This window comes from Orcinus orca, chromosome 2 (genome assembly GCF_937001465.1).
Source record: "Orcinus orca chromosome 2, mOrcOrc1.1, whole genome shotgun sequence".
Taxonomy (NCBI): Eukaryota; Metazoa; Chordata; class Mammalia; order Artiodactyla; family Delphinidae; genus Orcinus; species Orcinus orca.
This window is the reverse complement of record NC_064560.1, coordinates 175,523,934-175,551,203: the sequence shown is the minus strand read 5'-3', so window position 1 is coordinate 175,551,203 and position 27,270 is coordinate 175,523,934. Positions and strand designations below refer to the sequence as shown.

Genomic DNA, 27,270 nt, shown 5'->3' with positions numbered 1-27,270 from the left:
CATGGCAAGGGCCCAGCAGGATGCCCTGCAAATCAAGGCCTTAGGAAATACTCAGCCAATGCCAGCCTCCATCACCATCTCTTTGACTCCAGGCCACCCCTTGCACAATCTTTGGTGACAAGAAGCTCTGGCGTCCTCACACCATTCCTGCCCCTTACAGAGGTCCTGCTCACAGGCCCCAGAGCTGTGCTCCCCAGGCCCAGAAGACCTCCTGGAGCTCCCCCTGGACGCCCCACACCCGCCCGTACCTGAGTTGGCCAGGGCCAGGGCCTTGAGCGTCACAAACTCCTCCTTCTCCACCTTGAGCTTCTTGTACCTGCGCACCAGCTGTAGGATGGCCCGGTAGAGCTCCAGCAGGCCTGCGAGGCGGGAGCGCTCCTCGTCCATGATGTAGTCCTCAGCGTACACCAGCTTGTCGTCGTAGGGCAGCGAGCGGTACACGATGCCCAGGATGAGGATCTCCATCCAGGCACTCTGCAGCAGACTCATCTGGTCCCCCAGAGAGAGGCTGGAGAAGCCTGCAGGAAGAGGGCGCAAGCAGGGCAGCGGAGGTCAGGGGGCCTCCCTGGCGCTGGTGGGGAACCTCTGGACCCTGCCCCTCCCTTTTACCTGCTGGTCTCATTGTCCTTCCCTTGGTGAATGAGTCAGACATGGAATTCATGGAAAAGACTTAACAAAGCAAGAGCTCAGTCAATGTTGACGGTTGTTATTATCATTATTATTGTTAGTTCTATGGCATTTTTCGAATGTGCAGAGAGGCTTTTTGATGAATGAAATGCATTTGTAATTTAAGGAGTTACTGAATTCATAGTAGAATCAGGAGGTGGCAGTATAGGGTGCCTTCCGCTCAGAGGAGTTTCCATATCCCCCTCTCTGCTCAGTGTAGGGGACGCTTTAGTGCTTTCGAGTGACGCCTGACCTCAATGCAGTCTCAGCTGTGCCGAGACCCAGGGGCCCAACCAGGAAGAAGGAGGAATCAGCTGTTCCCGGCCAGTGACCACAGCCTGGGGCTGCTAAGAGCTCAAGAGTGCCCAGGGTCAGGGGGCACTTTCTCACAGGCAGCCTGTCCTCCCAGAGGTCAGACCCCCCCCTGGCCTGGCCATCACTCTCCACCTAACAATGACCCAAGCAGTCCTGTATTCTGGGAGCTTGGATCAGGGGCGTTTCCCCCTCCCTACTAGCAAGGAGGCTGAGTTCAGAGTGAAAGAAGGATGGGGGCAGGGGCGGCTCCAGAGTTATGACACTGTCTTGTTCAGGGTGCTCTGCAGGTTGCCTGGGCTTGAATCCCGACTCTGCATTTACTACCTGTAGGCTGACCTTGTAAGAGCTGTGCTACTTCCCCAAACCTCAGCTTCCCCATCTGTGAAATGGGTATAACAGTAGTGCCTGCTTCAGAGAGTCACTGTGAGGTCTAAATGAGACCATGATTACAAAACATACATTTACTGAGCTCTTACTATTATTATTAATGATGAGAAGAAAGTCTTCATCTGCAAAATGAGAATGACGCGCTGGAACTGTATTATATATGCACTTAACTTAGGTAAAGTCAATGAACATCTTGATTTAAGAGAAAGAAAAAAAAAAAGGAAGGAAGGAAGGGAGAGTGAGGGAAGCAGGGAGGGAGGAGGAGAGTTGATTTTCAAATATCTTGGTCACTAAACACAAGGCAGTAACTTCAACCAGAAACTCAGTGATGGGTGCCACGACTGACCACACCCGATGTGCCAAAAAGGAAAGGTAGCCACAAAGCCATTGCACTATGCACCCGTCACGGACAACTGAAATTAAGGGAGCTCCATGGGTAATTTTGCTTATGTAGGACTCTTTACTTGCTGACCTAGAACCTAACCCCACTTAGATGCAGTGTTCTGACTCAGGGTGCGGTGAGGATGAAAAGAGATGGCTGCGGGAAGCACCTAACACCTCCCCCTGCACACAACTGGTGCTCAGTACACGTGAACGAGGAAGGTAGGTACTATTACTGTTGTTGTTGTTGTTGTTAGCACGCTATTGACGTGATTCTTCTCCCCCACCCCCAGACTGGAGGCCCGGGGCGGTCCCAAGCCTCTGGATTGGCCCATCTCTCTGGGTTTTCTTGGAGTCTATTCCACCCTCATCTGCTGTCCTCTGTCTCTAAAAGCCACTGTCCCTCCCTGTTTTCCAACCAGCGCAACAACCAGTGTCCAACTGTAAGGGGCATCCAGGGGAGGAAGCCCCCCTTCGCTCAGCAGGTACCCCTTTCCCAGTAAACACCCTTTTTAGTCTGACTATCACAGTTCTCAGGCCGATCTGTACCACCCGGACCTGGGATCACCACCCGGCTGCTGGCATCCCCGGGTGATCGCCCACAGAGCTGGAGCGATTATACTGCCGACACGGGGTGAGCGTGGATTGATGCGTCTTCTCGGGGGAGAGGCTGTGGCACAGGGGGGTCAGGTGCTCGTGTGTTGTCGTCCAGATCCCAGAGTGGGAGCGGGTGTGGGCTGCCCGTGGTGGCGGGGAGAGCCGGGTGGTAATGAAAGATAGATAGAAATGGACATCCAATTTCCCTTATCGGGCCTCTGAGCAGGAGAGGCCTGGGGCGACATTAATTAACAGATAGCAATCAGCCAGCACGGGGGGTGTGTGTACGTAGGGACGTGTGGGACTGCACTGGGGGTGCGGGTCTGAAGGCAGACAGACTGGGAGGGAAGATGTAGGAGGTGGACGGGGCAAAATTAATAGACAATTGAACTGGAAGGTGGCAGAGAGGGAGGGTGGGGTAGGAGCTAGGCTTCTGGAAACGAAAGACAAAAGATTCACGAGAGGCTCACGGCTAGGAGAACATGGGCAACACGCTCTGCCCCCTCGTTCACGCCCCACATACTTTCTGAGCACCTACTAAGTGCCAGGCACCAGGGACAGAATGGCCAGCTGGAACCAGAGCCGATCCCTGCCTTCCAGAGCTCAGTCAAGAGGGAAAGCCACACCCCAAGTTACGGCGTGTCCCCATGAGGTTACAGCTGTAAGAAGAGCTCCAGTGAGATGAAGGGCTGAGAACATGCAACGGGGGAATGTGGCCCAAATGAGAGAGTCCGGGGGACTCTGCAGAAGAGGAGACTTTGGGGCTGAGCTCTGAGGGGCGAGGTGGAGCCCTGAAGGGGTGTGTCTGCACGGACCGCAGTCACTCCTGTGCCCCGGGCTCCCGGGAGCACAGGCACCAAGCCGCTCACCTTCCGAGCCCCACTGCCAAGTGCCCAGCCTGGTGCAAAGGGGCCCCACAAACATTCCTGGCACAGAGGCAAGAATGGACAGATGCCACCGGGCCTCGACTCCTGGGTGACGAGAAGATGGGCCAGAAGAACATAGTTGGACCCTCTTAGTCCTCTAGACATGAGTCCGGATTTAGCTGCCTTTCTTATCATGCCTGAGTCAGAGGCAGGCCTACAGGGCAGGTCGGTGGCAGAGGGTGCGGTGGAGGGGGGGATGGAGCAACTTGGGGTTGTGGGACCACCACCTGAGGGTGTCCTGAGGCCTGTGTGCACCCCCCTTGCTAGGCTGGTTTGAGGAGTGACTCAGCCCCTGACTCTTCTCTTCTTCCTTGAGCTTCTTCAGAAGGATCTAGAAATAGCTTTGAAAATCCAGGTGCACACCCCAAAGTGCTGCACAGCGGATAGAGGCTGCTTGGTTTTGTGCAAGGTCAGGGGGGAAATATTGGATATTTTCTAATGTTTGAAATAGCTCCAATATTTTCTAATGTTTGACAAAAGAAACACAAGAAGGAAAAATGAGAAATAAAAATTATCTCTAGGAGAAAGGAGGGGGAGGGGATGGGGATGGAGGTGAGAGTTCTGCCTACGCGTTTTTGTCTCGTTCTGGCTTTTGAACCTGTCCGTGTTGAAGAAGTGACATTAAATCAAGCATGACACAAAAGGCATTCTCCCTTCAACCTAGCAACCTCACCGCTAGGAATTTCTCCTAGAAAGAAAGTATGCATAAACATAAAAAGATAAATGTGAAAAGGCTGTTTGTTTGATCTGTTTGTAACGACCCAAAGCAGGCGACCACCTGAATGTAACCAATGTACTATATGTACTTATTATATAAATGTAATAAAATGTAATTATTAGCTGGGTGAATGGAACAGTAGAAGCCACTAGAGAGAATAAGGAAGAACCATGAATGTGGATGTAGAAAGATACTCACTGCCCAAGAGAGATGTTAACTATGAAGGGCACAGATGCCAGAGCCAGCCTGTCTGTTGGAATCCTAGCTCTGCTGACCACTGGCTGTGACCCTGGGCACGTCTTCTGTGCCCCAGTTTCCTCATCTGTAAAATGGGAATAATAATAGTACTTACCTCATTGGGTTGTTTGGATTAAATGAGCTAACGTGTGGACCGCTTAGAACACGGCTTAGCATATAGTAAATGCTACTATTTCATATAACTAAATGAAAAAAGCAGAGTGTAAAGCAGTGTTATAGTATGAACGATGGCAGGGAGGGGACACACACACAGTGGCTATACACATACACAAATTCCCAGAATGAGGCTTAAGAAAGATGGGTATTTGGAACACATCACTTCCACCCCTCTGCCACATCTTTACTGGAAGCACGTATTCTTTCTTTTATTAAACCCAAACAAAGGAACTGAAGCACTCCTCCCTGCCCTTCAGCAATGCACCCTTCACTTCTGCGTTCCTGTGCTGGGCTGAGTCTCCTCCATCAACTGATCAGCAATTCTGGGGCAGAGGGGCTGCTGGGAGAGGCTACGTGTGGCCCGTGCCCCTGGGGCTCTCCCAGCTGGCTGCCTACTCCCACCTCTCCCACCTTGAGCTCTGCTGCCCCCGGAAAGTTGCTTTATCTGCACCAACTGATCTAATAACATTCGGGCTCTTCCCAAGCCCCCATCCCCCAGTGATTTGACAGCATGAGCTTCTAGAATTTAAAAAAAAAAAAAAAAGAGCACATAATTTGTGGCAAGTGGAGTTCATAATCTGTTAATTTATTATCGTTTCTGTCGACCTGGAGGGCCATTAGCAGAGGTAATAAAGGGAGATGTAATTATAGGATCTGAGGCCACTCCAGACACAGCTGCTGTCACTCGTCAGCCCATATTTCATCGGCCGCTGGTGTTCTTCTTTCCCCTGTGTGAGCCAGACAGTGGCTTCCTGGTAGCAGGGTCTCTGAGGGACCCTCTGCTAGGAGGCCCCTGGGGGGTGTCCCCTGCAGAGGCCGTGCACATGTCAGCCTGGGCTGGGCAGGGCCAGCTGGAGGAGGCTGTCCTGGCTGGGGCACCCTCGGGGCTGCCTGGGCTGGGAGGGTAACACCTAATAACATCTGCAGGCTGCAATTCATCAAGTGATACCCACTGCCTGTGAATGTTTGTTGCCTCTTGTTCTAATCTCCTGCTCATGGGGAATAAGAGGCGGACACTCTAAAGACTTGGGCTTGTTCTCTGGGCAGCCCAATACTTGGAAAATTCAACTCAAGGGAAAAGCCTGTGCTGGGGGGGGCAACTTCAGACTGACTCAAACGAAAGAGTGGCTGCTGCTCTGGGGGAATCACAAGCAGCCTCAGCTTTCCCACGGAACTCACCCTTGCAGAAGTATCCTGTGTGTTCAGTAATATGGGGAAAAGGGAGGGGAGTGCTGGGAATGAGTTCGTGCTCAAATGAGCCTTCCTTCCAGCTAAGCTGACCACTCAGTGCCCGCATGAATATGTCCGCTTCTGTGCACAGCACTTAATGTCCCTCTGGACTTTTCTTCCATGGTCACTTGCCCATCAATCCTGAAGGCCTCACTCTTGTTCTACTCTCTCCCCCCAAGCCCGTGGCATCCCTCCTGCCTCTGCGCTCCATCCTGTGGTTCTTCCTGCTGCATTCTAACTAAGCATCTGCCTTCTCACGTCTGAGATACAGGAGGTGGGAAATGGGTGGGTAGAGAGGAAACAAGATTGGCAGTTGAGGGGATAACTGTTGAAGCAGGGTAATGGGGAGGTTCATCATATTCTTTGGTCTACCTTTGTTTGAAATTTTCCATGAAAAAAGGTTTTTGTTTTGTTTTTTTTTAATTATCTAACTTATTCCCAAATGAGATCCTTAGGGCAGCAATTAATCTAATTCTTTAGATGGGCCACAACTCCTAGCAAGAGAGTTTACATACAGTTAGTGCTCAATAAATGCATGCAAAAGCAAGTAGGAAGCACCCTCTGTGTGCCAGGCTCTGGATTAGACAATACTGACGCATGAAATGTGGTATCCTGTGCTTAATTCAGGGCAGTGGCTTGGGCTCCTCTCCAGAGCTCTAACCTGAGCCGTCTGAAGAAGCCAAGCCAGTCCTTCTGTCTGTCCAGGGACCAAGACGGACAGTTGCTGACAAAAGTCCCAGGGTGGGGCCCTGGCTTGTATCCTCCCTACTCAACCTGCCCTGTTTCTCATTCTCTTTCTCATTCTCTGACCAGGTCTTCAGATAAGTTTTCCATCTAATCTGAGATGGGATTAAGTCAATTAGTTTAACTATATCAGGCACTGGATTATGTCATCACCCTTAATATGAGGTTTACATGCAGTAGCAGGAGACCCTATTAATTAATTTTACCTTAAACACTAGAAGGTCAGGCCCAAATAATTCAGCATGCAAATGTATGCAAAATAGGCAAATTAGCATCTGAGACAGACAAATGAGCCCCTATGTTTATTTTTTAAGCAAAAAGAATTCAGCTTTGGACAAGTAGAAATGATGATGTGAAAGGAGGCTTTTAATACTATTAGCAATGACAACGACCATGGTCACAGTCTCTGCCATTTATCAGGTGCCCACGCTGTGCGGGGCCTGGGCTAAGCGAGCCAGGTCCTCCCAGCAACCCAGTGAGGGAGGCGCTACTACTCACAGGTGGGGACCCTGACGCACAGAAAAATGAAGCAGCTCGCACAGAGCCAGTAAGGACGGAGCTGGGATGAGAGGCCAGGTCTGCCTGAATCCGAAGTCTGTGCCCTCAGCAACCATTCTGCTCTGCCCACTGCCCTCTTGGTTGGGCACAGACGGGAGGTGGGCTGGCAGATGAGAAGGAAAATGGGTGCAAGGGAGGCACTGCCTCCTGGTTCTACTCTACCCCCTGGGGGTTACTGTGGGCACGAGGTGGTAGAAGAAGCGGGCAGTGACCCACGGGCCCGCCAGGAGCCACTCCTGAGCCGTGGCTGCGATGCAGTATCTGCTCAGCCTGGAAGAGGCGTGTGTGATGGGAAGGGGGTGTGTGCAGGCGGAGCTGTGCCTAACCTGGCCCTGGGTTAGTGGAGCAATCCAGGCTGAGGTGTCTTAAGCAGTGGCCTGACCCCACAGTGGTGCTGAATCAGCGCAGGGCAGATTCAAAAACTACTGAGTGTGTAATCCCAAGAGGCTGAGCTCCTTAGTAAGGGCGCTCCAGCCCAGATCCCCAGGGAGCCCACCCGTGAGTCAGGGAGTCCCTGTGGAAGGAATTCTAGGCTTCCTGCCAGCTAAGTGACACCAGCACCCCCTCTGAGCCGTTGTCCGCAGGAAGGCTCCTTCCTGTAAGCTGTGCCCATAACATCTTATATGAGGACTTTCTGACTTGCCCCAATCAACTGTGGGCCTTGGCATCTAAAGTTTCGGACACCTTTGCTACATAACCATGCATGCAGTATTCATCTTTCAGAGCCGGTGGCAAACACAAAAAGGATCTAGAGACAGGAAGATAAACTGTCCCACATTACAAATCTAGGAAGAATCTGAGTCCATGGTAGGTCACTGCCAGAGAAGAACAGGACGTCTCCCCGACAGTATGAGCCAAGCCGTTAGGACCGCAAAGGAATAAGCTGCACAGACTTTAGAAAGCCCCCCAAGAAGGGTGTGATGCAGAATGTGTGGGTATCGGAGTCTACAAAAACGAATTAAAAATCAGCTCCCTCCCTCCATCCAGAATGAAAAAGACTGAAAGAGGGGTTTGGGGCCACACGCAACGAGGAGAAGTCCGGATCACCCAAAACACATTCGTAACATGTTCTTTTCATGCCAGAAATGATCTTAAAAATCACAGAATCCCAACTGAGAGACAGGCCTCCCGTAAGATCAGGCAAATGGCAAGAGCGAGCACGCAGCTGACGTCAGGATGTGCCAAGCATCGTACACACGCTCGCATTTCAGCCCCACGTCAAAGCCCACGAAGGAGGTACTGCTGGTGTTTCCTGTTTGCAGAGAGGTCGGGCGACCTGCCTTGGGTTACACAGCTAGCAAGTTGCAGACCCAGAACCTGAATCCTAGTCTGATTCCAAAGCGCATGTCCTTAACCACTCCACTTCACCTGCCTCTAGTAGGAAACAAGAGTCAATCCCTCTTCTGTGTTGTTTTCCAGTATACAGCCAATAAGATTTAGGATAAAACCCTGTTCTTTGGCCTTTAAGGATTCAAAGAACCTGCTCTGATTATTACCTATTGTAGAAGCAGTCATACCCCTGCTAGAATGACAATCCGTTCTGAAGAGCCCCCAGCAGTTCAGGAACATCACTGGACCTTCCAAACAACGGCTCGCCTCCAATCCCACAAAGAGAAAGGAGACCAGAGAAAAATAGTTTTGCCAAGATTCCACAGGGCTCCTGGGTCACGGGCTCCCATGCATCAGGACCAGAGCCACGGAGAGAGCGGCTGTGAGCCTCTGACTACACTCTCCCCCAGTCCTCTGGGACTCACCTGGGATGTGCTTGGCCCAGCCAATAATGACCACGAGCTCCCTGTCTGCCAGGTCACAGAGAGTGGTCAGAGCCTTGATGTCGCCCTCTGGCATGCCAGGGGGTGGCATGGCGTAGAGTTTGTCCGGCTCAGCCACCAGCAGGTAGGAGACGATTTTAGTCACTGCAACAACAAAACGGAGAAGGTAAATGCCTGGGAAAAGAGGAAAGGGGCCAAGGTGGAATCTGAGATGGCTCAGGAAGAAAAGTCGGGTTCCCAGGAGCCCCAGGAAGCTCAAACATGGCTAAAACCCCCCCTCCATTCCTCCCTCCCTCTTTCTTTCTCTCTTTCTTTCTTCCTCTCTCTTCCTTTCTCTCTCTTTCTTCTTTCTTTCTTTCTTTCCTTCTATTTTATTGGTGATAGTTGATTTATGATGTTTTAATTTCTGCTATATAGCAAAGTGACTCAGTTATACATATACACATTCTTTTTTATATTCTTTTCCATTATGGTTTATCCCAGAACATTGACTATAGTTCCCTGTGCTATACAGTAGGACCTTGGTGTCCATCCATTCTATATGTAATAGTTTGCATCTGCTAACCCAAAACTCCCAGTCCATCCCTTTCTGACTCCACAGACTTGCTGGCAGTGATGGTTTGGGCTCTTGGGAGATATCCCAACAAGGGAAGTTGCCTGGTGAATTCTCCTGAGATGAACGTGATTCGAGTGGGAGGTGAGGGATGCTGGGCCTGTGCCCTCTTAGGATCATGCTGCATTTGGAGCTACATTCTGTAAATGCCACAGGAAAGGTCTTCTGAATGAAGCCTGAAGTACCCGATACCAATGCCAGACACTGATGCCCCTCCCCGTGACCCTCAGTGCCCCATAACCCAGCAGTGTGAAGATGGCATTTCCCCAAAGGGACGCCAGATGTTCCAGGAACAGATGCTGGCAAGAGGGGCAGGGATGCCCTGCACTCACATGGCTTTTTAGCAGGAGGAGAAATCTGTAAGCTCAGGTACGGGCTGCTCTCTGAGTCCAGCCGTCGCTTGTATTTCTGGCGGCCTCCACGCACTCGATCAAGGCGCACACCTTTTGGGGAGGAAAGGGAGAAGGTCTCAGAGTTGTTCAACGTCACCAGGGGTGTTAGCGCTGACTTTGGAATTTCAGCAATGGCTGAATCTTCAGGGCTACGCGCCGATGGCCTTTTTTTACAGCTGCCACATGGCCAGCCTCAGGCCAGGTGATTGGACAATCCTAAGATAACTGTCTTCACAGTAATAATGGCCCATCCGGGTTGCCCTAGGCCTGGTCCTGCCTCTCTGGAGTCAACATCCTCCTGAAATCCATCCCAAGCAACCTTCAGCTCTTGAGTCTTTCTGTCTCCAAAAGACAAAGCACAACAAACACACTCCTCCAACGGCTGGGGAAAGAAGACACATCATTTTAGATCTGCCGTGAATCCAGGCAGGACTGAGTTAGCTTCACCAAGAGAGGAAAGGAATCCCTGCCATGTGCGGCCCCTCCAAAGAGCTATAACAAAGACTTGCAAACTGCTCACATAAAAAGCATCTAGATGGGCACTCGTTACAGATGTCAGTTTCTGGATCCTTCCCTCAGAGATTCTAGGATTCAGTTCTGTCTGTCTATACGAACGCCCCACGGGATGAGCATGCTGTTTGTCCTGGCCACACCAGGAACACCGGTGCCCGGAAGGCTCTCAACAGCAGGTACGAAAGCAGCTGTGGCCATTCCACCCTGACGTCCCTTTCCAGGAGTGAGGCCCTATCCTAGGGAGACAGACCCCTTATCGTCACTGGGTCCATACCACCTTCAAGAGTGCTGCCCACCCACAGCTCCTGCTGTCTGGACAGAGCTGTTGGTACCATTTGACAGCCCCACCATTAGGCAGGGTGGACAGGACCTCCAGGGGGGGTCCTCACCCAAGGCTACACAAGCCTGTGTGTAGCCACCAACCTATGTGACCTGACATGAAAAGATGGATGGGACACATCGACTGAGCTCCAAGTGAGAACGAACACAGAAAGCAGAGCGGCTCTCCTTTCCTTACCATGAAATGGACCTTGACTAAAACACATAAGAAGTCAGAGACAGAGCCAGCGTCCCCAGAGGGAGCAAGCTCGGTGGCTTCAACTCCTCCTCCTTTCCCCAAAGGTCAAGAGCGTCACGGGCACAGAGCCCCAGTCAGGTGATCTTCGGGGCCCTGTCTTTCCCCGGCACTTCCTCCTGCTGGTCCTACCTTCTTCCATCTTCCTAGCTCACAGGGGTGCTCGGAGGGCCAGGAGGATGCTGTAAGCACACCCAGCCAGACTGCCTGAGGGGACTGTCTTTTGGGGGCCAATCAGTGCTCGCCCTTTCACCAGCAGCATCCTTTTTACCCCACAACCTGGCACTTTTGTGTTTGATGCTGAACATGGCTGTAGTGAACTCTTTTCCCCAGGCAAGGGTCTACCCAGCATCCCACCCCTGCTTCCTATTTCAAGGCAATTCCCCTGTTGTGAGTCATCTTACTGGGGAGGGTAGCAGTAGTGCTGTCAGCCGCAGGGGTGTGGGCAGCCCTGGGCCAGACTCTCCTGATGACTGCATCTCCCGTGCCTGGGCTCTCAGGGGCTTCCCTTGGTCCTTGTCTGGCTAAGTGTGGTCCTTGAGCCTCCTGACGGGTGTGCAATGAATTCCCCTTCTGCTTCGAGAGTCAGAATGGGTTGCAAATGACCACCTCTACAGTGGGTTCTCTGGGACAAGACACTGCGATAAGGACATGAATGTAGGCACGTTTATTCTGGAGGCGTTCTCAGGAAGAAAGTCAATAACGACCACCGCTTCCTAGCGGATGTGGCTGTATCATCCACGTCCATCAGTACCTCGGACCTTGAAGGGGCAGCGGAATCCCATCCAGCACAAGACCACACTCACGTGCTGATGGGACTCTGGCTCACCCCTCCCGGCCCCTTCTGTGAGGGCAGAAGGAGCAGGCACATAAGGGCAGGAAGGAGGACAGTTCCTCCCTTTGGGGAAAAGGTTTTTGGGGAGAAGTGCCCTGTTTGCAAGAGTCTTCTTGACCCCATCCTGTGACAGAGCCACAAAGCAGCTCAGCCCTGCCTACTACACCCGAGGCGAGTCAAACCCTCCACCAAGCTTCTCCCCCTGGAAAGCTGGCAAGACCAAGAGTGAAAATGCCAAGCGTCAGGCATAAAGGGCCGTGAGGACCCCAGTTTCCTGAGCACCTACTGTATGCCAGGGTCTGACTTGGAGTCCAAGATGAACCCCTTCCCCGCTTCACTGACTCTGTCTGCTAGATGCCAGTCGCATGCTGCCTGATCCCAGACAGATGTCAGCAGGAGAGTGAACTGCTCCACAAAAGTAAAAAGAGGCGCCCATCCCTCAGCAAGGCGAGAAGATGGGCAGATGCCACCTCTGTCGCGGCATCCATGTGAAATACTCTCTGTCCTGATACAGGGCCTGGCTCTTCGTGGGTGTTCAAGAAAGTCTTGACACATACAGGAAGGGATATGCCTCCACCCAGGCTGGGTGCTTCTTCCTGGGCTCCAATAACACATCGGGCTTCCCCTCACGACTAGGCGCCCCTTACAGCCAGAGGCTGCTCACCGTGCTACTCCAGGGACTGTCGTGGCACCCGACATGCCACGTGTTTGCTTAGAAAATGTGAGCTGTTACTATGATCGTCGCTGTCATCATTATTATTGCTCTTCCCCTGTGCTGCGTACAACCCTCTGGTAAGTCACATTGATAATGACAATGAGAACAGCCTAACTTACGGAGGACTTTCTGTATGCGTCGCCCTATTTAAGCCACAGCATATAAAGCAGGTGCTATTATCCCCATTTTACAAACGAGAAAAATTGAGACTCACAGAGATTTAGCAAGTTGCCCAATAAATGAGCCAATATCCAAGCTCTTTGCCATTCCAGGGTATGACCTCCCAGGGCACAACAGGTATAAACTCTCTAAATTTTCTCCACCAGATCTTTATAGCACAATGGTCAATAGCGCCAATCAATAAGTGTATCAATTAACAGGTTATTCTGTTTAAAAAAAAGAGTAGCCTGTTGCGTTTGATTATGCACAAATTGATACCTGGTATGAGGTGTGTTTGTCCTCCTTGCTACCTGTCTGCTTTCCAAGTCCTACTCTGAACACAAACCCAAGGCACTCAAGCCCACGGGATCCAGTGATCAAGGTCCCTTATGAGTTGTGTGGCCTTAGCCAAGCTGGCGCTCGTGGCCTTGGTCTGGGATACAGCGGAGGGGGCAGTGGTAGTAACAACTCTGCTCACCGCATGTGGCTGTTGTGACAAATGACATCATAGTGGGAAAATTATTGGTAAATTGGGAATTGGCTTCAGTAGCCAGGTGAGACCATCACTCCCATGGCTCTGTGCTCTGACACCCACCTGGTACTCCACATGCCACCTCCAATTCAGTGGGCTCTTGGAGGACAGGGCCCAGGTCTGCCCCATTTTCTGAGTTCTCCCTTCCCCCCCTACACTGCCCCACAGTCAGGGTTTATCAAAGACCATTTAGGGTAGAGGGGTCCTGGGGCATAGACCCAGGCTGGGGTTGGGCCAATGGGCCCCCACCTAAGTGACCTGCCCATACCATCAAAGGTACCCTTGAAGGCCCCGTTCAACTATTATCTCTACCGGGAAACCTTTCCAGACTCCCCTGGCAGAGCTGGCCACGCCATTCTTGGGCTCCCTTTGTTCTTTCTCTATACAGCAACCAAGGTCAAAACAACTCTTCACCATCATGCACTATGTGCCCATCTCCCTGGCGGACTGTGGGCAACTTCTGGACAAGGACTTTCATTTATCGTTGCAGCCCAAGCTCAGCACACAGCCTGTGGTCAGTAACCAAGTGTCTGAGTAAAATGACGTGCCCAGTTAAAATGAAGCTCTTCAGAGTTAAGAAACGAAAGAATCTCAGGGTCTGATCCTTGCCCCAGCTTCCATTTGTCCCTCCAGCCTCCAGAAATTCATTCTCTCAAGGCAGCCTATTCCTCATGAAACTTTCTGCTTGTATTGAGCTAAATTCTTTCTCCAGATCACTCCTTACCCTGCATCCCATCCAACAAGGCCACCTCCCTTCCATAAGACAACCCTTTATGGACTTGAACATCCTTGGGCATCCACCTTCCATGCTTAAGTACCCTTTATGTTCTACATTTGTACAGTGTCTTAGGCCAGCCCCCTCCTCGCCTTCCACACATTTGTCTGTACTGATGAGACCTGATGCGAGAAACGTCAGCCCCTCAAGGGCAGAGACAGTGGACAGAGGTCTGAATTCCTTTGCACTCTGCCTAAACAGACATTGGTCTATGTTTATACTTATTATCTGCCAATGTGTGTTTTTGGGGGGACTTCCCTGGTGGCACAGTGGTTAAGAATCCGCCTGCCCACGCAGGGGACACTGGTTCCAGCCCTGGTCCGGGAAGATCCCACATGCCACGGAACAACCAATCTCGTGCGCCACAACAACTGAGCCTCTCCTCTAGAGCCCACGAGCCGCAACTACTGAGCCTGCGTGCTACAGCTACTGAAGCCCGTGTGCCTAGAGCCCGTGCTCCACAACAAGAGAAGCCACCGCAATGAGAAGCCCGCACACCGCAGCAAAGAGTAGCCCCCGCTTGTTGCAACTAGAGAAAGCCAGTGCGCAGCAATGAAGACCTAAAGCAGCCAAAAATAAATAAATAAATTTATTAAAAAAAAAGAAAGAAAGAAACAGCCCCTCCCCAAGAGGTAATACAGCAAGACGTTGTATCATGAATCCTTTAGAAGTGCATCACCAAATATTAACAGTTGGATCTGGCAGACATTATTAGTTTCCCACCCAATTTCATTCCATTCCCCCTCTTCCATGCTAACAGAGACTGGATTTTCTTCATAGGCACATAGGGCTTTCTTCATAGAGAGCCCTAGCCAGTCCCAGCATTCCTGTTGCCCACTTTCCCAGTTTCCCTGGTAACCAAGGCTGGTCATATGACCTGGTTCTGGCCAATGGGATGTAAGGTGAAGTCCATGGTGGGGGCTTCTGGGAATGGTTTTGTTTTTCTGATAAAAGAGACAGACATAAAAAAAAAAAGAGAGAGACAGACATAGTTGGTGCAGCTCTTTTTGCCCTTCTACTGCCCTGACCTGGAAGATGAAGCCTAGAGCTGTGGCAACCACCTTGTAACAATGAGGCAGCCATGTGAGGATACCAGAGAAGAAAGGCAGAGCCTGAGCCCTTGATGCTGTGGCTGAGAAGCCTGTGCAACTGGCCATTTCTGGTCTTCTTAGGTGGGGCAATCAATCTCATTTATCGATGCTTAAGCCACTAGCAGTCAAGTTCTCTGTAACTTGCAGCAGAAAGCAATTTTCACTGATAAAATGGGCAATTACTTTTTAAATTAGGATGCTTAAGTCTTACAAACAGCAAATGGAAAAAAATAAAGGCGGGGACTTGAACCTGAAATAAGAGTTGCCTTATTGTTGGTGTTCTTATGTTAGTGAAATATCTAAAAAAGTAGGCTCAGGGAGCATATTAAAATACTAATTAACTTAAAATTGCTGTCCAGGATTATTAGATTATATCATCTTATTGATACTTTCTGAATTTAAAAAAGCATCAATAATATTCTCATGTAAAGTATACCAGAGCTCCAAATACTATAATAAATACTTATCCTTTGTTTTAACTACAGTTCAACACTGTGTCACCTTTTAACATGTGCAGGCCAAAAATTTAAGTATTCATAAGTGTGTCATGAATACATAGTGAGTGCTCAATAAATGTTAGCCAATGTAATTCTTATTAAAAATATCAATACTTCACCCTTGAAACTGTTCCGTATCTTGACTGTATCAAAGCAAATATTCTGGCTGTGATATTGTACTATAGCTTAGCAAGATGTTACCATTGGGAGTAACTGGGTAAAGGGTACATGAGATCTCTCTGTATTATTTCTTACAACTGCATATGAATCTACAATTATATCAAAATTTAAAAGGTTAATTAAAAATTTGTTTCACTACTTGTGGAAATGTAACCCAGCGATTCCACTCCTAGGTCTATACTCGAAAGAATTGAAATCAGGACCTCGAACAGATACTCATCCGCAAATGCTCATGGCAGTATTATTCACAATAGCCAAAAGGTAGAAGCAACACAAGTATCCTTTCTTTTTTTTTCAAAGGTCCTTTTAAAATTTTCTTTAATTTTAAGGTTTTTTTTGGCTGAGCTGTGTGGCTTGTGGGATCTTAGTTTCCCGACCAGGGATCGAACCCAGGCCCTGGCAGTGAAAGTGCCAAGTCCTAACCACTGGACCACCAGGGAATTCCCCAACCTAAGTATCCATCGACACACAATGTGGAATTATACACACAATGGAATATTACTCAGTCATGAAGAAAGAATGAAGTTCTGACACATGCTATGGCATGGATGAACCTTGAAAACATTATGCTAAGTGAAATAAGCCAGACACAACAGGAGAGATGTTGTGGGATTTCATTTATAAGAAATAACTCGAATAGACAGAAAGTAGATTGGAGGATCCCGGGGTGGGGGGTGGGGGAGAAATGGGAGTTATAGTATAGTTTCTATTTGGGATGATGAAGAAGTGTCGGAAACAGGTAGTGGTGATGGTTGCAAAACACTGAACGTGCTTAATGCCACTGAATTTTATGTACACTTAAAAATGATTTTTAGGGAATTCCCTGGTGGTCCAGTGATTAGGACTCAGCACTTTCACTGCCATGGCCCAGGTTCAATCCCTGGTTGGGGAACTAGGATCCCACAGTCACACAGCTCAGCCGGGAAAAATTAAAAGTTTTTAAAAGGTGAATTTTGTTGAATCTGTTTTGCCACAATTAAAAAAAATGTAATATACCTAAAACCACTGGATTGTACAGTTTAAATGGGTGAATTATATCTCAATAAAGCTATTAAAAGATTTTTAAAAATACTTCACTTTTCTCTGATTAGTGGAATTAAATAACATAAAATGTATGAAACATAGTAGTGTGCTTAGTACACAGTAGGCCCTCAATAGTCATCTCTTTCCTCTCATCTGCCTATGAAAGTGGTAGTGTCTGCCTTAAACTGCTAGCTTTCTTCATGGGAAGAGAGAGAAACACACCCCTTTAGTTATAACTACCGTAGGTCAGATGTGTTAAACAAAACTCTCAAGAAACTAAGGTTCAGAGAGGTTGGGTATTGTGCCCAGGGGCACACAGCACCAACACAGGTATTCTCTTGAATATGCTCCGCTGCAGCCATATAGTCCCCAACCCCCAGCGGTCTCATCACTAGGCGGGTGGCCCTCTATCTACAGCGTCCAATCCCACTTCCCAGCTCAGGGCACAGGAAAGAGCAAAGAAGCTGCTGGGCTGCTCTGAGGAAGAAACTGCCTGCGGGGAGGGGAGTGGGGCTCCCCCAAGCTCCTGCCCCATCTACTGACCTATCCACACTGCAGGCACGTCAGAGCAGTCAGAGCCTGCGGCTGCCGTGTCCTGGATCACATGTCCACTTGCTGACTTGATAAGATGAGGCTTCTGACTTTTTTCTTAATGGAAGTAAAATAATTCCTGCTTCCCTCCAACTCCCCCCTTTCCCCTCGGTCACCCGCCCCCCCACTAAGCTGGATGAGATCCCAGCCTTTCCGAAGTAAAAATAGCAGAGTGTGCAGGGGCGGCAGCAGCGTGGGGGCAGTTTTAAGTTTCTTTCTTTTATCCCAGGCACTAAAAATAACCGGTTAAAGCTCAGAAAAGCCTGGCCCTACACCTGGCCCCCAGCCTGTCCCAGGTGCTGCCCCATCACATTTCTCTTCCCACAGGAAAGGCTCAGACAAGGCAGAGAGGGAGAGGTTCTGAGCCTGTGTCCTTCTCCTGCCTCCTCTGCAGAGCTGCCGTCCTGACACTGCAAAGCTGTCATGGTCAAGACTCTTCTCTTCCCCTTACCTAGAAACCCGCCCCCACACACACACACAATTTAATGTCCTTGGTTTATGAAGGATGTGTGCAATGCTTTACAGTTTACAAAGCTATTTCCATATGTCATTTGATCTGTGTACCAAAATTGAGGGAGGGAGAACACATGATGATGATTATTATTCCCATGTGAAAACTGAGGCTCAGAAAGGGCAGGTGACTTTCTCAGGGCCACTTTCTCAGCCAGGAAAGGTCTGAGGGAGGATCTGAACCTTAATCTCTAAGTCTTATCTCCTTTGCCCTGAACTTGAGACCACCTACCCTGTATGATTGTCAGAATGCCCCGAAAGCCTTTGAACTACACAGACCTTAAGGACTTACCCACTTCGAGGTTCTAAGTCAACAGGGGAGATGTACAGGAATGGATAATTTTGCAGTGCTCCTCTAATGATTCTTACTATCTACCAGGTCTGGGGAGCATGCACTAAACCTATTTTATGCAGTACTTTTGTCTAACCAGTGTTCCTTCCAGGAGACTTAGGTGTTGACTCTCTACCTATAAGTTCTACCAAACTATAGCTGACCCATCTCCAGAAAGAGGAGCAAATCACACAAAAGGTGAGAGGAGTACTCTGGGCTCCTGAGGGCCCAGGGGCTGTGGGTCACGTGGACACACTGATGGACACCCCAGCCCAGCAGAATGCCCTCCTAAACACTCACCTACACCCCCCGCACGATCTGAGCTCCCTTCGACCACCCTGTCAGGCAGGAGGTCCTGGGTGACAGGTGAGCTCACCTGGCTGCCTCCGACAGGACAGCTATCTCGGGCTGCCCCTCACCCTGGTGCTATATCATAATGGTGAAGAGTGCCTCACTCCTGACTCACTATAAGCCGAGAGAGCCTTGCGGGCGGGTAAACACACATGCCACCTAATATTCCAGGGCTTGTGCCAGCTGCTCCAGGATGGGTAAGATGGTACTGGGTGATGAGACCCTGGCCTTCGGCTTATTAAGGAAGTGTCCGCTCTCCTGCTGCTCTCTCCTCTGGACCCTTCTCACCCAGGGCACTGTGTCCCCAAGGACATTTCAGTAGGGCTGTGCTATCCTTGCATTCCCAGCTGCCAGAAAGTCTCTAAAACTGAACACCTCACCAGGAAAGACTATTTCAGCTCAGCCTCCCTTTCCACTCCCTTCCTCTTTTTCCCACTTTGAGGAAGGGCTACAGACTTTGCTACTGGCCAAGGCATCTCAATGAGTTGGATTGGGCTTCTTAGAAGGAATTCTTGTATAACCAAGGAGACTAGATTCCACCCAGCTCTGTTATTTACTAGCCACGTGGCCTTGGGCAAATCACTTAAACTCAGTTGCACTAGATCAGTCGTGGCAAAAAGCTGTCAGCTGTGCCACCACCCTCCATTTCCTAGTCTGTGGCAGACATTGCTAATCAGTCACAGCACTCTTGCCTACTGATCCCAGGCACTGCCTAAGAAGCCTTCCAATCATGCATTCTAGGCGGCTGCTCCCCACCCTACAGTTGACAGTCCAGCTGAAAGCAATTTGCCATCCTGGAGCCAGCTCATTGTACTCAAAAGTCAAGTCCAGCAGGATCCAAGACCAACATGGGTAAGGCAGATTAGGAAAGCATCTTTACAGTAGCAGGTTAAGTAGATAAATAATATATATTTTAATGACACAGAAGTGCAAACATAAAGGAAAAGACTGATACATTCAATTTATTAGAATTACTAACTTCTGTTCATCAAAGGATGCCATAAAGAGAAGGAAGCTACAAATGAGATTTTTACACCACCAGCTACTGAGAACATGACTCATAAAAATGACCAGAACATATAAAGATTTCTAAATGAAGCAGAAAATCTGAGGAAAGGCTCAGACAAGTACCTCACAGAATACAGCTCTGTTTACTCCTCTACGTACTGTCTGTGGCCACTTTCACATTACAAACAGCAGATTTAAATAGTTAAAAGCATTTTAACTTTAAAAGTATAGTTAAAAGTATTTTAACTTTAAAGTATTTTAACTTTACTTTAAAATACTTTAAAATACTTATAAGTATTTTAATACTTTTAAATACTTTAAAATACTTTACTTTAAAATACTTTAAAAGTATTTTAACTTTAAATCGTTAAAAGTATTTTCACTTTTGGCCCACAAAGCCTAAAATATGTATCTGGCTGACTCCTGTAATACAGAAATGAAAATAAATGAATGATAGCACCATGCAACAGGAAGCATTCATCTCGGAAATACTGATTAAAATAATTAAGATGCAGAAGAATATGTTTAGTATAATTTCATTTAAAACTGAAAAATATGATATGATTTGGGATACAAATATATGATAAAACCATAAAGAACGGCAAGGGGAAATAATGTGGAATCAGGATGGTAGCTGCCCCTGAAAGTAATGAATGCGGCTCAGGCACAGAGGGAAGCTCAAAAGTAAGGGTAAAATTTCTTTTTCTTAGACTGGGTGGAACGTTATCAATATTCTTCCTACTTCACATATATTTTTGGCAAATGACAATGCCTGTCCTTTAAAATACGTTATTCTTTTCCCATCCCAACATAGTTTTAGCTGGACACATGGCATCCCAGCTAAAGACTACAATTCCCAGACATCCTTGCAAAGACGTGTGGCCAAGTGACTAGATTCCACCAATGGGCTGTGAATGGAAGGAACTTGTACTACTCTGGGTCCTGCCCTTCGAGGGATCGGATACAGGCTTGTCTTCCTTTTGGCTGTCTCGGAGATGGGTCCACAAGTGGAAACCACTTGCTAAGGATGGCAAAGCCGCCAACCAGTCCTGGATCACCTTAGACATATTGGACTGTTATATGAGAGATGAGAGAGAATTAAAGTTCTATCTTGCTTAGGTTTGAGTTTTTTGCTTTGAGGGAGGGAGTCTCTTTGTACAGAAGTTTAGCCTTACCCTAACTAATATAACATACTATAAATATTTTTCTGGATCTACTTGATGCTTACTTAAAAAAAAAATTATTTATTTATTTTGGCTGCGCTGGGTGTTAGTTGTGGCACGCAGGATCTCTTAGTTGCGGCATGCGGGTTCTTAGTTGCGGCACGCATGTGGGATCTAGTTCTCTGACCAGGGATTGAACCTGGGCCCCCCGCATTGGGAGCACGAAATCCCACCGACTGGACCACCAGGGAAGTCCCTCAATGCTTACTTTTTAAGGAAGTGTTTTGTTTGTTTTCATTTTTATTTTTAAAGTGGATAGATATATAGTAAGTGCTGTCAACCCTTTAGGAAAGTTTTGTTGAGAAACGGAGCAGGGTAAGGTAGCAGCAGCTGAACAGAGATAAAGTTTGGATCAAAATACACTTGTGGGTGTTTTAAATTAAATTCTGTTTGAGTGCTGATGAAAATGATCCAGCAGTGAGGAAGGGTTTGATGGGGTTGGAAGCAGACATGATACTATAGGAGTGAAGTCCCTAATAAAGAAAGAGGAATGCGATTCAGCGCAGAGATGGGGAGACTGGCTTTTGATAGGAACAGAAATACCTCTAACGAGAGTGAAGACAGAAAACAAGTAGGTAGGTTTGTGGATTCAACAGCAGGAGGTTTAGAAATTCCCCACTTGACTGTTTCTATTTTCTCAAGCAAATATGAAGCAAGGTCATCGGCCAAGGAGCAGGGAAAGAGGCTACAGGAGATTCACAACTGCCTTCTGAAACACAGAAGAAACCAGTGATGTAACATGATGCAGAGTATCTTAAATCGGTGACTAACATTTTACTCTGTGGTACAACTCCAGGGGTTTTCCCTGGTGAATCAGGAGTAAGACGAAACAGCAACTAACTACTATCATTCCCATTTTACAGAGAAGGAAAGGGAGGCTTCAAGAAGTTAGTAAATCACCCAAGGAGCTTATACGTGGTGCCGCTGGGGTTTTACCGGGTCTGTGTGACCACTGAACCTGTTATCCAATGTCTGATGAGCCAGAAGCCCTGAATGGACAGTAATAAGGGCTCAGCACAGACGAGACCCTCTCCTGTGACTTCATTCAATTAACACTTCCCCAACCAGAGGTCATCAGATCATCGTGCCTGAGTGGCCCAAGGCGTGAGGCCACATGGGAAGATCTTGTGAGGCGTCAGATGTGTGTGCGTGAGCATGTGTGTGTGTAGGGTGGAAGGTGGTTCAGGGGATGCAAACAGCCATCAGAGTTCTTGGGCTCTAGTTCAAAACTATTCTTTGAAGTGCTCGAGAGTTGTTTTGTTTCAGAACACTAATGTATTTTGGAAAAGAAAAAGAATTTTTAAAGGCAAGTCATCTCTCATCCTCTTTCTTCATTCACAGGGCCAGAAAAGTGGTATTTCTGGCATGGGCTAGAGGCGGGATACTCTATAAATACAAAGCCATTAAATCCCATGCAGCGGGAACCTGATCAGGGCCTCCTTTTAATTTCCTGACATGAGCTGGCCACTAACCCAATTACCCAGAATCCCCGGAGGAGCCCTCCGCCTTCCCAACAAGCACAAAGAGATTGAGAGCGTATTGCATGGATGTCAGCCCAGCTTTCACTGAAATCAAATATCTTTTAGAAAACACTTGGGGAAAGGCAGACCAGGGGCTGAGGGGAGGAGGAAATGAAGCGGGCCCGGGAGGCTGGTGGCCTGAGGGAGGTAAAGTGAGGTGAGCAGAAGAAGTTTGCGGGGACAGTCTGTGCGGGAAGATCTGCCGAATTCCCGGATGCACGGGTGCCCCCTGTGACATGCAGCAAATGGTCTTCCAGGTTCTCCTGGCTTAGAGGCTATCAGGCCACACCCTCACCTATCTGGGGAGGGCTTCTCCATGGTCCTCCCAAGGGACCCTCTCATCCTCATTTTAGACCCCAGACGGGGTCAGCCTAAGGCGATGCCACCTCTAGGTCTCCCACCAGCCAATCCAGGAGGAAACTCAAGGCAGCTGGACACTAGTAGGCCCCACCTAACACAATGGGCGCAAACGAGAGCATCTTTGAATCCAATACTACTTTAACACGCCCAGGAAGCTGACATTTTAAAGCGGTCCCACAGCAGATCTTACCAAGGAGTCGTCCCATCCGGTCCTCACCTTGACCTAGTGATAGAGAGCAGGTTTCAACACCCCTGCTCCACAGGTGAAGAAATGCAGGCCCAGGCTCGTAAGTGAGAAATCATAGACAAAGCAAGGATACCTAAGAGCCAGGAGGGGACACAGGCACCGACACCCAGCCCAGAGCAGATTTTGTATTCAGTTTCCTATAAAGAGAATCATCACTCTTTTCTCTGAAAATACAGATTTTCATACACGGGATTTGCGTGAAGCAAGACAGACCCTTGGACATCACCTGTGCTCCACAGCCGACGCTTCCAGAACTGACAGCAGCCTCGAGGCAGAGGCTGAGCCAAAGAAAGCCCCACTTCTGACCTTTTCCCTGGCAGCTGCTGGGCCCCCAAATCGCGTGGCGCTCTCTCAGGTTATTTTACTTAAGAAAGGAAAGACCGAATAAGGCATCCAGAGCTGCTGGACAGAAGAGGGAAGCAGCGTTCTGATGTGCAGGTGAGATGCGGAGGAGGGGAGGCTGGCCTTCCATTCTCCCCTTCTCCATCCCCCTCCCCCAGAAGACCCAGGACCCCAGCCCCTGGCTCCCCCGATGTCGAGGAGCCTTGAAGATGGGGTGCGGGGGGGCACCTGGGGAAGGCTAGGGTCTGCATTTCAGAGTCAGGTCAGAGTCTGAGGGAGACAGAGGGAGGCTGGGTGCCTGCACATGACGGGGGGTGGGGGGACGGGCACCTAAACAAAAGCAGAAGCCAGGGCAGCTCCCTGGCAGGGACACAGGCTTCTCAAGGAGGCGCGCTCCTCTTAAGGGGCCGGTCCCTGGGGAGCTTCAGAGCCCGGGATCTTGCCAAGGCTCTGTACTGCGGGGACGACCTAAGCGAAGGCGCTGGGAGCCTTTGTGTCATCTTCCCCCGTCAGCAGCGGGGGCAGGGCAGAGCGGGGGGAGGGAGCGTTCTGGGGACTGCCCTTCTCCTGGGGCAGAGCTCCTGAGGGCTGAGCCCCCGGGAAGTTCACCTCAGCACACCTGCCTGGCTCCCGCCAACAGCCTCAGACGCCCACCACGCGTGTGCTCCCCACCTGAGGCTCTCGTTCCCCCAGCAGCCCACACCATCATCCTGGGACACAGCGTCCATCTCGCTCCTTTTAAGTAGCTGGCGGGGTGCCTGGCCTGCTGCTGCCAATGGATTGCGCCCCTGGCCACCTGCTTCCCTGCCTCTGTGGATCCCCTCATCATTCTGCCTTTCTGGGGCGCCACTGGGAAGTACCTCTGCTCTCTTCCCAGCACTGGGTAACTCCTCAAGAGACTCTGCTCAAAGGTTGCAAGGTGGTCCCGGGATGTCAAGTGGCGGTCCCCACTTTTTCCTTCTCTCTCCCTCCCTGCTCATAACCCTGGGGGGAGGGCGAGGTGGCCTGGGCTTAGAAGCCTCCCCACCCCTGACCTGGGCCACGCGGAGCAGACACAGCACAGCAGGGAGAAGCTCCAGGCTCTGGGACCAGCTCCCCTCAAACCAGCGTGAGTCGCTGCAGGACTCAGTTTTGTCTCCCTTCAAATTCGGGAGTATATTGATAACCATCAGCTTCTTCTGTTCCAAGCTCCTCAGACGCTGTGAAGTAAGCCAGGAAGGCTACACGCTCCAACCAGGAAAGGCTGTTGGACAGCTGGCCCCTGCCCGAGTCAGGGCCCTCACCCCTGGCTTCCCAGAACATCCTTACACACTTAAGAGCAGAGTCTCTCCAAGGCTGACAAAGCCTTCGGTTGCTTCTCAGCAGCAGGCAAAGGGGGGATCAGGAGACCAGCGCTGAGGCACGCTTCTGAGGGCCTCTGTGCCTCAGTTTCCTCATCTGTGCACCCCAGGATGCTCTGGAGGAGCAGAAAGAACCCGGTACAGAAGACAGAGGACCTGGTTCAGCCACTAGCTGGGGTCACACCCTACACGGGGGTAGACCAAAATTGGGGAGAATCAAAATGAACAGACACAGTCTTTCAGCAGGTCCAGCACAGCCTGTTTCTAATCTAGAAAGAGAGCTGTTTCTTCAGTTGGTTCTCCCGGTGGAGCAGCTGGCATGTGAATAAGAGCTGAGGGGCCTCCTCCACGTCAAAAGGGTTGCATGAAACAACTAGTAAGAAACGCAGTTTAAGGGTCAATGTGCCATGTTGACACAGGGGCGGTGGAGGAACCGGGCTCAGCGGAGGTGAAGGGGGCGCCCGGAATGGAAAACGGACGGAGTCCCCGACTTCCACATCACAACAACGTCCAAGTCGTCCTACTAACAAAGCACCTTAGATTCGGGCCCTCTTCCCAGAGGGCGCCTGGAAGCCAGGATGGGAGGAGGGCCTCGGGCTCTTAAAGGCTGGGCTGGGCTCCAGAAGCGCCCCCCAGTGAGGGCCTGCATTCCAGTCCTGCCCCTTCCTCTCCTCTCCCAGCCCCTCTGGATCCCATAATCTGATCACCAGCACACACCTCTTTTCCTGACTCCTCTCATTTCTGGAAGGATCCCAGGGCCCAGAATCATAAAAGCTGATCTGTAGAAATTGTCACTGGCTCCCCTTGAAAGCAGGGGAAGGGGAGAAACACACACACACACAGACACACACACACACAGACACACACACACACACACACACACACTACCCGTCTCCAAAAATGGCACTAAACGAGGTTCGTCAGCCTGAGCAGATCAACAGGGAAGGCGGTGCGGGAGACCGAGAGCCGTGCTGTCCTGATAACGAGAGCCACAGGTCACTTACAATTCTCTAGTAGCCACGCTAAAGAAGGTAAAAAGAAGCTGTGGTATCAATGTCATAATACGTTTTGTTTAATCCAATATGTCCAGAATATCATCATCTCAACATGTAATCATTTAAAAAATTATCACCACAATATTTTACACTCCTTTTTATCATCCTAGTAAGTCCTCAAAATCTGGTGTGTATTTTACACTTAGAAGACGTGGCTCACGCTGCCGTGTTGGATGGCAGGCTCTAGAGGAGAAAGAGAGGCAAAAGGTAGAGAAAGGAAAGGGAAGAGAGAGGATGGGGGTGGGGGCAGGGGACAGGAGGAGGAAAACACTGGCCAGGTGACAGCCATGTCCTGTGCACCTGCTGGAAAACAGAGGTTGACCTTGGCAGGTGAAGGGTACGTGACGTGTCATTCTGGGCCTCAATGTCTCTGCTCTCTGCATGCCCACACTCCATGGGCCACCGAGAGGTAATAAGGCATCCCAAGGCTTCCTTCCCAGGGTGGAGAGGGTTCTTGGCCCCGACGAGGGCCTTCCCCAGAGCGCCAAGCCAGCTTTTCTAAGGCCCAAGTGGGGTCATGATTCCCCAAAGGATCTTTAATGGAGAACTTCCAACTCCTGTTGCCCAGCAGCGTCCCGAGAGCGCGGAGAGCTTTAGCTGCCCACGGGGACTGGAGGCTGCACACCTGCCTGCAGGGTGTGTGAGACAGGCAGCCCGGGGGGCAGGGCCTTCACCCGGGCTACGGGGAGAGACCTGTTCCCGTGCGCCGCTCAGGGAGAAGGTCCTGAGCTTGCTGGCATTTCCCGGGGGTCTGAGACTTCCCGTGGGAAGAAGAGCTTGCCCAGGACCCAGGCTTCGGTTCCGCCTCGCATGGCCAAGCGGGGCCTCTTACCTTCCTTCAGCATCCCCACTTTGAGGCATTTCATGAAGCGACAGGCCTGGCAGGACTTGCGCCTCCGTTTCGTGATCTCACACTCGTTGGTGGCCGGGCAGCTGTACTCAATGTTCCCTGTAAGCAGACACAGAAGGGTTGCCAGGTACTGCCCCCATCTGCCAGCCACAGGCTGCATGGGGATTCAGCGACCAAATCACTACTCTCCAGCCCCGAGGTTCCCACAGGGCAGCGGTTCTCAAAGTAGGAGGTGCTCCAAGACACATGTCAGGGTGTTTCCTACTCTCCTAAATACAGAGATCCCAGTGCCAGAGGTCAGGTCGGCCAGGCAGCCACAGCTTTGAAGCCACCACTGAACTGGGACATCAAAACTCACTGAGCTGACATTTTATCCCAAGCAGAGAAATTTTATCCCACTGCTGACCAAAACGTCAGTGTGGCCCACCGGCCCTATGCCCTCCAGCCTGGGCCCCAACTCATGGGAAAAACCTCTTGGCAGCTCTGAGCCCTCAGGGACCAGGGCCTGCATCCCACATCCCACGGCAGAGGCCCAGGCCACCCAGCTTGGCTGACCTTGAGAAAATCACTTTCCTCTCACTGAGTTGCAGTTTCCTCATCTGCAAAATAGTGTGATATCTGCTAGATGAAGGATTAGCAAGATCAGGTATATAAGATTGCTTTAAAAATTGTAAAGCACGATTTGAAGTGAGCTGGTGATTTTATAAGCACAGTTCATTACTGCAGAGGGAAACTGTGATTAATTTTCCATGTCACCCCTTAACTGGGTGATAATAATGGCTTCCGTGAACCTGACCCCATGCTCCTAGTAGGCTGTGAGCACCACGAAGGCAAGAGGTTCATCACATCATCTCTATTGCAACCCCTGCTGCACAGAAGGCGTGCAAGACAAACCTGCTGAATAAAAAATCTACCAAATCCTCATAGCAACTCCA

General features: G+C 50.0%; 1 protein-coding gene across 2 annotated transcripts in view; it reads right to left on the bottom strand.

Moving 5' to 3' along the window:
* Positions 1-27,270, bottom strand: part of ESRRB (estrogen related receptor beta) — a 106,603-nt gene that overhangs the window by 7,384 nt on the left and 71,949 nt on the right. For both annotated transcript variants that reach the window (XM_033425398.2, XM_004262265.2), the window contains exons 3-6: positions 26,318-26,434; positions 9,654-9,764; positions 8,691-8,852; positions 249-518 (exon numbers count right to left, since the gene is read on the bottom strand). In XM_033425398.2, the coding sequence (XP_033281289.1) occupies positions 249-518; positions 8,691-8,852; positions 9,654-9,764; positions 26,318-26,434 (660 nt within the window). The remainder of the gene's footprint in view (positions 1-248; positions 519-8,690; positions 8,853-9,653; positions 9,765-26,317; positions 26,435-27,270) is intronic.